Genomic DNA, 11,657 nt, shown 5'->3' on the forward strand with positions numbered 1-11,657 from the left:
ACAAGGAATTTTGATCCACAACGACAACCGGCTGGGCTGGATTCTGCGAGGGGCGGTTTACGAACCTTACCTCATCATATTTGGAGATTTCCCAAAATATATTGATAGTAAGCCAATACATTTTATTTTATTTTCACTTATTTGGATTACAACCTGATGTGAAAGCTCGAGAGAACAACTCCCTGTGTCCTCTGCAGAAACTGATTTTGACATAAACTCCTGCACCATCAATGGCAGTGACCCCCTGAAGCCTAAGTGTCCTGTGCTAAATGAAAGTCAAACACCAGCCTTCCCTGAGTGGCTCACCATCATCATGCTCTGTGTTTACTTGCTCTTTGCCAACATACTGCTGCTCAACCTGCTCATAGCCATCTTCAAGTGAGTTCTCATCATCTTTTTGTCAGACGAAGACGACACGCTGCTTCCAGATCTCCATCCTGTGTTTCTACACTTTCTTTCTTTCTTCATTTCTTTAGCTTCACATTCCAGGAAGTGCAGGACAACACCGACAGGATATGGAAGTTTCAAAGATACGAGCTGATCAAAGAGTACCACAGCCGCCCGGCGGCCCCTCCTCCCTTCATCCTGCTCAGTCATCTTTATCTCTTCATCAGGAACATAGTGCTGTGCAGGCCACCTGTCAGGTATAGGGAGTTCAGTAAGTCTTCAACTTTAGTTTGCTCCCCGTTGGTGGTATTTGAATTTGTTAAAAAAAGTTTCACTTCTAGTCAGTTGTTTTATTATCTGTAAACAATAGAAAAACATCCTAATGACATTTATAACAATCTTTAAACAATGGAAAAACATCCTAATGACATTTATAACACATTTATAATGTGCAAGGACAGTTGGAAATGAAGGACTAATGTCAATTAAAAGATTTTTATAATTTTATAATATTTTATTCTTAAAACAACCCTTCCCTCCCTCCTCTGTGTTTTTAGAAAATGAGCTTTCTCAAGGAGAGGAACAGGAACTGTTGTCTTGGGAGTCAGTGATGAAGGACAAATACCTGATGTCCACAAAGCAGGAGCAAAGCCAAAGCATGGAGAGACGCATTGTGGACACGGCCCAGAAGTAAAATCCCAGAAGATTTAGAAGATGTATAGCGCATTATGGATTATTTTGTAATATTTTGTTATTAATTTGTAATTATTTGCAGATTACATTTATTATTAATGGCTTTGTATTTAAAGACTTTGTTTCTAAAGTTCTCGGACTAAACTTTAAACTAAACTTTGACAGGGTTAAAGTAACATGTTAACCAATGGCTCTCTCTGCTTGTCTTCCTCCTGAGGGTTTCCTCCATCAACGATCTGCTGGAGAGGGAAGAAGATCCGAGCTCCTCCAGCACAGTGATAAGACTGGCTCGACTTGAGGAGCAGGTTGTGACCTCATTTTTTCTTATCGCCACCATGGCACCTGTGTCTGCTCCATTCCACATTGCACTGTGGAAGGGATGAGCCTTGCTCATGTGTTAATTTATTTTTCTTCTTTTTTTTGGAAACTGTCAGAAATGAGCAGTCATCAAAAGTGTTTGACCCACTTTTATTTGGTTTCATCAGGTGGGCCAGGCCACCAGAGCCCTGATGTGCATCATGGACAGTCTGAAAACACAGGGACTCATCGCGAAAGACCTGCAAACCTTGAGTCAGAACTTTTTCCACAGTGGGCTCATTTTGATAGTTAGTGTGTAGTGATAGCTTCTCATCAAACCCCTGCTGACGTTAATTCTTCCTACAGCTTCCATTACAACAGATGAGAGCGCTGACACTCTGAAGAATTTGTCGGAGAATGAGAGTGGGTTCCATGTCTTGGCTCGTCAGCTCCACTATCCAAACAGCAAACTCACACGATTCCCTGTGCCTGAGGAGAAAGTGCCGTGGGAGGTAAGTCACATTTTTTTCAGAAAGAAAACTCAGAAAAATCACCTTTTATTATTCGATTTTTAATAAGTAATTCACAGGAACGTTTTCTCCTCAGTCTGACTCTGTGTTTTTGCACACCACAAAGCATTACAGGACATTTCTGACCTCATACTGTATCCCAATAGGAAACAGCATTTGGTGCAAATGCAAACTGAGTTCTTTTTTAAGAATATTTCTGACTTGGTTTGGATTTTTGTAACAACATAAACCATTTTAGAATTAAAACTCTGATTTCTACTATTAAATCACCAGCATTCAAGATTAGGGTTTCTAGGCTCTGACTTGTATTGTTGTCCTATTTTAGGTCAGCTTCAGCTCATACTTACCAACTTGTTCTCCTGAAGACAGCGTGGATGGGTAGGACCTCAGCTCATTAGTGCTGTTTTGTTCATATTGCATGTGGAGTTGTCCTACCCTGTACTGTTTTGTTCATATTGCATGTGGAGTTCAATGTTTGTGTTTAGTGTTGTTCTAAAGACACAGTGGCGTCCAGAGAGATAATATTGGTGTTCAGATCTGTGTTTGTGGTCAGTTATTTAAACAACCTGTTGACCTTTTAAAAAAAATTCTGTTTAGTTGTTGGTTAAACAAAGCTGTTACAGTACATCAATTCTTTATTTGAATAACGGTGCAAGTAAGACGTAACAGCATTTCTGACCTCTGACCTCATTATCTCACCTACATCTTGCCATTTTGCCTCTTCTCTTCTTTGCTACAGCAGATCAGAAACTGAAGACTTGGATCATTACAGGTACATGACATGATGTGATGATACAGGGCACTGGTTCCTAAACCTTTTTTTCTGCAGTGCCCCCCTTTGGACAGGAGTACTGTCACATTCCCCTTCCACATGTCATGGCATTCACAACTACTGCTAGTAAACTATTTTTTCCCTCACCAATGACTCCACACACCCCTGCCCCCCACTTTGGGAACCACTGCTATACACACTCACAGTCATGTTACATGTATGTTTTGATGTTTGATGTGAATCTACTCTGTTGTCAGAAACCCAGGAGGACGGACTGGTATCAGAGGACGGGGTTCCCTCAGTAAACTGGGGCAGAACATAATTTTGGACCTTGTTGTTACTCGGTAGGTCATGTCATCGGACTCACAGCCTTTCTACTTCACATGAACAAGCTAATACCTTAAATGTGATTTGTTTAAGGTGGCGAGACAGTGAGAAATCAGTATTGGAGTATCTAGTAGTTTGGGATGAGAGCCAAGGAATCTTGTCTTTACCGGGGGTGAATTCTGCCCGTTCCCTTCAGCTGCTATTTTCTCATTTATACTTTCTAAAGAAGTTAACATTGATATTTCCTGGTTAAATTCTCAGGGACCTGTTGAGTCTGCTGACCATCTGCCACCGACACTTAAAAAAACTATCGGAAAGACCCTGTATGAAAAACTTGATGCCAAAATAACAGATGGAACAAAGGTGAGTATTTCTGACTCATTGGTTTCTTTTCTAGAGCCGCTCTATTGGGTCAAGTTCTGAGGAAACACCTCAGGAGTACTGTGTAGTAATTAAGGACAGGTATGTCAGGCAGTTTTAATGACACAACTAAATGTATGCATTTAAATCAAACAGCCTAGTATGTATTCTTTGGTTGTCTTTGCTCTAATGCATAGGGTCAGTACATTTTAAGGTTTTAACAGTGATTGTTACTCTGGTTGTCTGTGTTCCAGGTGTTTGAGGGCTATGTGGACGACTGCAGAAACACAGATAACGCCTGGGTGGAAGCCACCATTCTGAACATTCACCTGGACACAACGAGCCAGGGGATGGTGGACATCAATAAAATGGTATGAACAATGTTTTTATTAATGCTTTAAGACATGACATCCATACATATGTACACATATATATTTGTACACACACACACACATACTGTATATATACTGTATATATACCATATATTTGTAAATACATGGATATAAATATATAATATTTTAAATATATACAGTTATACTTATAATTATATTTAAATATAAGAGTATATGCATTTATAAATATATTAATCTGTCTGTTTAACCTACGCTACTAATATTGTAATATTTTTATTGTGACAGGAAGTACAATATGTGTTAAAGATTAATAACAATATTATTTAATCCCATGCCTGATGATTGAGCACATTTATCTTAAGGGTTTGTACGAAAATAATTTAATAATTTTTTTTATTAATAATTTTGTTTTGTTGCATTTCTGCAAATAATGTTAATTGTAATTGATTTTCTTCTTTGTTTGTTTGTTGTTGTTTTTTTCAGGCTATGAGCAGCCGTGGCTCTCTTCTGTGGCAGGAAGTAAGCAGCAAAGCGAGACTTGGCTCAAACCAAAAAGACTCTCTGAGGCGTGTGGCAGAGCTGCACAACAGGAAGTTTTAATCTTTCATGCTGCTCTATGTAGCTGTAACTGTGCCTCCTCATCCATACTCTTGCCTGTCCAATGTGATCATTCCTTTGCACCAAGAGCAGAGGTCAAGCCATAATGTATGCTGCTGCCAATTTCTTCCCACCACAAAAATGTCAGTATATGGCATTCATACACTGTGATACTTGTTTAAATATTACGTATTGATTTTTTTTACTGTCATTACTTAGCTTTAGCTATTATTATGCAACTTCACCGTTTGATACCTCTAGATCCTAAACAGTAGTATTGTATTTTACATGTACAGTTAAAAGAAAATTTCACAGAGCACTTGTGCACAGTGCGCACAGGCCGATATTATCAGTCTGATATTAGCAGGTTGTGTAATATACGTAAGAGTTGTTATCGGTAATGAAAACCCGATATCGCAATGCCTGGGTTTGGCCAAATGGTGTTGTATATTGCTGTATATTGAAGTGAAAGTCAGTAGATGGCAGCATTGCATTATCATTTAATTAATCTCATACTCATATAGTGGTTTGTACACATAAATAAATAAATATTAGCAGGCCTATATCGGTATCGGTTGGTATCCGAATCGGAAAATATGTGTTTGGACAATATCGTCATATCGGCAAATAATATGGAACATCCCTAATTTAAATGTAAGTCATGTTCATAGACTGAGAGCTACAAATTTCACTTGATCACTCTATCTATAACTATGGCTGCAGGCAGCACTGACCAAGTCTAAGTCTCTGGTCTAAATAGCATCACTTAACGTCAGCTCTGAATGCTATAGAGTTTAGATTAATCTCTGACGACGCTGCTAACGCTAACAGAAAACGGCGTTTCTGCACTGCAATTTACAAGATTCATTCACGTTCATATACCTTATTTGACCACTATGTGGTGCTAATGCACTAAAACTTTCAGCAATATTTACACTCACTATGTGCCCTTCAGCTTTGGACTTTCTCTTAATGCGATAATGTGATGAAATAAATTATTTTCATCATCACAATCTCTGGTAAATCTCTGGTATACCTAACAATCACCAAATACTGTATGTTGTGCCTACGAAAATATGTTTCCTATGTTTTTTGGGGTCCGTAAGTCGTTTTTCATGTATGTGGAGAACAAAATCAGTATCCAAATTATTTTTGTTTCTAAAAGGAAACGTTTTGTGTGTGAGGGTATAGCTAGCCTAAAGAGACAAAATGGGATTGTTCTGTACAAAATAAAATAAAAACCCATACAATTACACTCGTGAGTTGTTGGTATTGTAGATGTTTTTGGCTTAAGTCAAGCACATTTACACCTATGGTCAATCAGGAGTGAATGATTAACCTCATCCTGCCTCTTATTGGACATGCACACGGGGAGGACATGCAGACTAAAGTAATCAGTAAAACATGTAATCTTTCTCCTAACAGCAATGAACTAAATGTTTGAAACAAAAACACCTTTGTGATGTCTCATCGTTGCATGGCACTACATGCCACATAACTTTGTGAAACAAACATTTAACCCTCGGTTTGTGTCCTCGGGTTGGCTGTCTTTTCTGTGCACATTGGACTTTCCCTCTCAGATCAGCAGGTTTGTAGAAATGTTTTCTTGCACCTGCTCAGCTCTAGGTTTCGGCGCAGCCTCTGGTCGCTTATTGGTTGTGACAGAAATGGCCTGAACGGAGCATAGTATCGGTTTCCCACCCTGTACATTCCCCTGCTGCATTAACTCCTTTAACTGCTGCAGAGATGGTGCACAAAGTCTGTAAATCGCTGCACAAATGACACTCCTACGTCATCAGGTTTACGTTTCGATCAACAAAAGGTAGATTTGTTAAAAGAAATGAACACTTTTTCAAACACTACTAAAGAGGAAAGTGTTTATGATGTCTTTATTATCGTAATAATGTGTCTCGTGATTCCCGGTCGGCGCCAAGCCATTGAAAATAAATGAAACCATGCTATTTTTAGCCACAGCGTCAGGGAGTAAATTAGAAAACGAAGAACTATCACATTGTTCGTTATCAAAACACCACTTACTGAAAACCGTCAATCACAGAGGACATAGCCGTTGGTTTGTAATTGTTAAACTGCAGAAGTTTTTGCTTGTTTTGCACCAACAATTAACATTTTCCAGGCGAAATTACCGTTTCAGTTTCCATTATTCTCATAGCACTGGTGATATAATAGTAGGATGTAACCCAGTAATGTATAAATAAATAATAATATGAATTATTGTAAATAAACCGTTTAAAGATAACGAATTTTTGTAAAATTTTCCGAGCCAATGTTGCTCAAATTGCATTTAATTTTTTTAACAAAAATTGAAAATTGTCGTTTATTGAAAACATTTTTTTGTCATGTAAAATCGAGCACGAGTGCCAGTAGTCATTGTAAGGTAGTACGTCAGTGTTCGAATGAGAAATTATCTTACGAATAGACGATCTTTGAAAACCTTCAGGTGAACGGGACAGGCCATACTATCCGGAAGTGACGTATTCCTCTCACAAGACCAAACCACTGACACTGTATTGGACTGAACCATTGGACTAGATAGTGAATACAGAGAACGAGAGAGGGAGAGAAAGAGCGAGTGGCCGGACATCTGTGAGGGACCTCTAAAGCTGGACGGTAAATCTTTTCAATCATTTATCCTGACATTTTTCCACGTAGGCACATGGAAAACGCATACGATTGTTGTGGTAGTTTGTCGGTTTTCTACTGACTGCTGCGAGTCATCGGTGTGTTAGTATTCGTGTGTCCATCAGCTGTTTACGCTGTTCATGAATGAATTCACGTCAACATATTAACGCATCACGCGTCATCACAACGAACCTGCTGCTTGGTCTTATGTAGCTGAGTTGACATCCATGTAAAAAACAGTCTGAAACCCACAGTAAAGACTGGTGTTTCGAGGCAGCAGTAAATTACGGGCTGCAGCACAGGAGACTCCATCATAGTCATTAGAGAGGAATTGTTAGTTTTGAATTTAACTCTTACAATTAACTTGTCAGTGCTTTTAAATGCGTGTCCTTAAGAAGCAGGATTGCGTTGGATGTCCATTTTGAAGATTTAATATGTTATTAGTATTCTGTGACGGGTGTATTAAATGTCTGGTTTGTGGGCCAGCGTTGACGTTTAAACACGCTTGAATAGGTGCGCCACCTAGAGATGTCCCTTAATCCTGACCTGGGACTTAGCTGATAACTGCATGAAGAGCAGAATATAAGAATTAATATATTTGAGGGAGGTGTGTTGTTATTTGATTGCTACCTTCTTTAAGGTAGAAACAAAGATATAGTGAAATTACTTATTATGTGTTTTTTTCTTGCAAAAATTCAAGTGTAACTTTTTATAAATTGTATAGTACATACATGTGCCTTGTTTACAAACACAGAATACCAAAACAGCACCAGAACACAGTTGAGGCTTGAGTTTGTGATAAAGTCAGAATACTTCACAGTCATTCATCTTCATGTGCAATAAACATGTTGTACAATGTACTTTTGCTTATTTTTACATTTTCTAACATTTTTGAGTTGATATTTTGTGCCATTTGTTGATTAAATGTTTGTTTCCTTCCATCTATTTTTTTTTCATTTTCTGTTGGTTATAGCTAACTTTTACCTATAGTGGGGCAAATAATATTTGTTTTGTTTACAATTTTGATTAATATTTATTTTCATCAATATTTATTTATATTATTGCTAGATTTAGGAAAATAATAATAGATAATAGATACAAGCGACACATTTGTGCCTGATTTGTCTGTCCATCCATCCATCCATCCATCCATCCACAGTGCATGAGCATCAACATGTTAAGACTTCAAATTGTTTTCTTAAATGAGACTGGGTTCTCAGTCGCCATAGATGTCAGTGTTCTCTGTCAGAAATGGGGCTGGGGATATGTTGCCCTGTATGTGCTGTGTCAGCATTGTCCATCTGGCACAAAGCAGAGACAATCCTTCAGCCGCTGTTGTTCATAAGGACTCTGTGTCACAACAGTTTCATAGTTGGGTTCCTTTTTATATCTGCCCTACATGCTGTGGCAGTCAGTCTGTGGTGCAAAGCAGTGTGTGCGTGTGTTTGTGTGTCCGTGTGTGTGTGCTTGTTGAATGCTGTGAGCTGTCAGAGCAGCATTGTATTCCAGCTTCATTGTGTTGAGAGCTTCATTTCCAGTAAGTGTCCATGTGTGTCGCTAATGGTTCAGTGTCTTTTGTAGCTGCGGCCTGTCTCTCTAGTGCACTCACAGGTCATGCTCAACACTAATCAGCCAAATGTGCTGTAGTTTTACCCAAACACTGCATTGAAGGCTGCAGCTCTGTGGTGTTCTAATCCATGGTAAAAAAAAAAAACACCCAACACCAGGTCTGCAGCAAACGTGAGGAACCACACATGTGGCCCACTTTGGCCTTTTTAAGCCCTCTGACATAGTTTTTATTCACTGAGAGTATTGGCTTTGAACCTGAGCTTTGCTGCTGACAAAGTCGCAGCAGAACTAACTCATTTAACTAGAGAGCCACGGAGAGTCAGAGGTCAGGAAACTCCCTCTATACTGGCTTTGATTCTCAATAAAACAACGTGCACTTCTGTTCAAAGAAATCCTAGCACTTGTACATCATTAACATTTTCCCTTTTCAGTACAAATTATAACAAAAATTAGATTAAAATGAGCTAGCAATAGCAAAAACAAATTTGCATATATTCACATTCACATTTTAAAGAGGCCATAGATAAACACTGCAGATACTAAGACAGTGTTAAGGCCTGTTCTTTTATCTGTTTATTCTGCCTGTGTTTAGATATTAATATGCTTAAAAAAATTGCTAAAGCCAAAAATAATTGAAAATAGTTGCCAAATGCCCCATAAACTGGTTATAGTACAAACAAATCTACAAACACTACCCAAAACATATTTGTAGAAGATGCACAGACAAATATTTCTGCAGACATACCATGGGAAAACAAATTACCTGCACAATTTTACTATCACTATGTGACAAATAATAATAGAGAAAAACAAGTTCAGAAGACGGAAAATACGGAAAATTAGTATAAGGCCCGTGTTTTGTTTTATTTTAAATGTTTATACTATTTATATACTATTTGTTGTGTTTTCGTTGTATTTACACATAGCGTTTTTCAGTGTACTCATCATGTGCGATGTGTGTCTCCTGGCCGAGCTTCTATAATTACCACAGCCTGCAGCACCACATGGGGAGCACATTATCACACACGAGTGGAGGAGCAAGAAGGTCAGCACATGCACCGGTCATACACAATGAGCATGTGTGTGTGTGTTTCAGTCAGTGGGCGCTCCAGTGTATTTGTTTTGTATCCAACTGCTAATGCATACATCCGTAAATGTATGTACTCTTTATGCACAGTGATGGTACACAGTTAATCATACTGTAGGATGTGGTTTAAAGTTTTATTTGCAAGTTGAGTGGCTCATAGTAGTTGGCTGTGATGCACGCGGTTCAAAATACGAACTTGCAAACGCAATATGGCATTTTATGAACATTTATGGACATCAGTCAGCGGTTGTTCATAAGTCTGATGTCCATATCTGGGGGAATTGCCCCATATACTTACATATATATATATATATATATATAATTTAAAATAACAACAATACATTTATAATAATATTGTTGAATATAGTTACTTTTCACTATTTAAAATTAATTATAAAAAATGTTATGATTGGCCAACAGTTCAAGTAAAATCTGACTGTTGATGATAATGAAAGAAAAAAAAAAATCACATTCTGAGTTAATGGAATGTGTTTATGTTCTTTACATTCTCCTCTCAGCTTAACACTGCTCTGACCTCACATGTGCATCTGACCTTTGACCTCGTATCAAGTATTAGACGGTGGCTGTACATCCCTGTTCAGGCTCCTTATCTCCAAGTGGAAATGGAGGAGAAGGCGAGGGAGGAGGTGAAATATATGTGAAGGTGACACCTCGGCGTATGTTTGTTTACTCGTATGTCTGTGCTCCTCTACAGTGAAATATTATGAAGCAGATCGAGCTGGAGATGCTTCCTAATATTTACTGTTATCTAAGAGCGGCCGCTGTGTTCCGGCTTACAGCTTTGCTTGAAATCCCATAAATCACGCCTGGGATTACTAGGTGCATGGATGGAGGATGACATGGCTGAGCTTTCTCTGCTGCTCATCATCTGTTTGGTTCCGCTGTTGACTGTGAAATGATGAAGAGGTATTGAGGATAGCTATATTGTTGTGGTAAGGGGGGATGGAGGCAGAATACTGATTCAATGGCCTTTGTTATGTAATTTGCTCTCATCCTGGATTGGTCCAGTTCTGTGTTGTTAGTGGGCTCAGAATATTAATTTTACAAGCATTAGCTGCATGAATCTGTGGCTGTGGTGTTGTGGAGGAATCACTCATCAATGCCTGCTTCAAATAAACCAGTCAGCCTCTACCTGTCCTCCAGCTCAGCCAAACAGGTTCTTTTTTTTTCCTTGTGCATGAAATCAACAATCCTTATCAGCTTAGGTGTTTTCCGACTTGTCTTACTTGCTTTTTCGTCATATGTATCTCAGTGCAAATCAGATGAGTGTGGGCTGGGTCTGTAGGAGTCAAGGTGGCGTGATAGAGCAGTGTTTTACACCACTAAACAAAAACATTTATATAATGAGCCTTTAATTTCAGTTTACTCACAAGTATGAGACCTGTGCCTGTTTAGTTGAACACAAGGCTGGTCAAACATAAAGACTTTCAACAACTCTGAATCACTGACTCACTCTGACTCCCATATAGACAAACGGAGACAGTAATATCACCAATAATTAAATAAAATGATTTTCACAAAAAAATGTAATTAAATTGGTTAATTTTGCCTTACACACAGAGGGTCCTGGGTTTGAGCCCCAGAAGAACCATAGAGCTCTAATGGTGCCTCTAGTGGCAGCCTGTGTGGGTCCCCATTATTGGGACAAATAAAGAACACTTTTTAAAATTATTTTACACTCAATACACTTTCTCTGTACACTAATGTGCCTGGGTGTTAAAAGAAACTTGAGGGGGGAGATAACTATGACTGGACAACTATGTGGCACCATTGCTCATTCTAAATGCTGTGTGTATGCAGAGTTAAGGTCTGGACTGAGCCCTGGAAGTTGTATTTGTTTGTCAGTAGTTACAGCTGAGAGACGGTGTGGTCGTCCCCTGCTGCACGCGATGGCAGATTGAAAAAGTAAACCGCTGTCGGCTTATGTGTGCGATGCTTCTTTTGTCTTATTAATGGCAAGAGACACAGGAGCTGTCAGTGCTGCTGTTCCGCTTCTGGTGAAATAGTAATGAGTTTGAATAACA

General features: G+C 38.8%; 2 protein-coding genes across 2 annotated transcripts in view; both read left to right on the forward strand.

Annotated features, from left to right (window-relative positions):
- trpm2 (transient receptor potential cation channel, subfamily M, member 2) overlaps positions 1 to 6,663 on the forward strand; it is a 15,849-nt gene extending 9,186 nt beyond the window's left edge. The window contains exons 21-34 of the mRNA XM_025063999.1: positions 1 to 107; positions 198 to 378; positions 477 to 658; positions 945 to 1,077; positions 1,298 to 1,385; positions 1,566 to 1,650; positions 1,744 to 1,889; positions 2,233 to 2,285; positions 2,647 to 2,679; positions 2,937 to 3,023; positions 3,100 to 3,178; positions 3,268 to 3,369; positions 3,621 to 3,737; positions 4,203 to 6,663. The exon at positions 1 to 107 is cut by the window's left edge and continues 62 nt beyond it. Coding sequence (XP_024919767.1) covers positions 1 to 107; positions 198 to 378; positions 477 to 658; positions 945 to 1,077; positions 1,298 to 1,385; positions 1,566 to 1,650; positions 1,744 to 1,889; positions 2,233 to 2,285; positions 2,647 to 2,679; positions 2,937 to 3,023; positions 3,100 to 3,178; positions 3,268 to 3,369; positions 3,621 to 3,737; positions 4,203 to 4,319 — 1,510 coding nt within the window. The 3' untranslated portion in view covers positions 4,320 to 6,663. The remainder of the gene's footprint in view (positions 108 to 197; positions 379 to 476; positions 659 to 944; positions 1,078 to 1,297; positions 1,386 to 1,565; positions 1,651 to 1,743; positions 1,890 to 2,232; positions 2,286 to 2,646; positions 2,680 to 2,936; positions 3,024 to 3,099; positions 3,179 to 3,267; positions 3,370 to 3,620; positions 3,738 to 4,202) is intronic.
- Positions 6,664 to 6,810: 147 nt separating this feature from the next.
- Positions 6,811 to 11,657, forward strand: part of map3k13 (mitogen-activated protein kinase kinase kinase 13) — a 24,146-nt gene continuing 19,299 nt past the window's right edge. The window contains exon 1 of the mRNA XM_025063994.1: positions 6,811 to 6,944. The gene's annotated coding sequence lies outside the window, so the exon portion shown is untranslated. The remainder of the gene's footprint in view (positions 6,945 to 11,657) is intronic.

This window comes from Cynoglossus semilaevis, chromosome 16, assembly GCF_000523025.1.
Source record: "Cynoglossus semilaevis isolate Cse_v1.0 chromosome 16, Cse_v1.0, whole genome shotgun sequence".
Lineage (NCBI taxonomy): Eukaryota > Metazoa > Chordata > Actinopteri > Pleuronectiformes > Cynoglossidae > Cynoglossus > Cynoglossus semilaevis.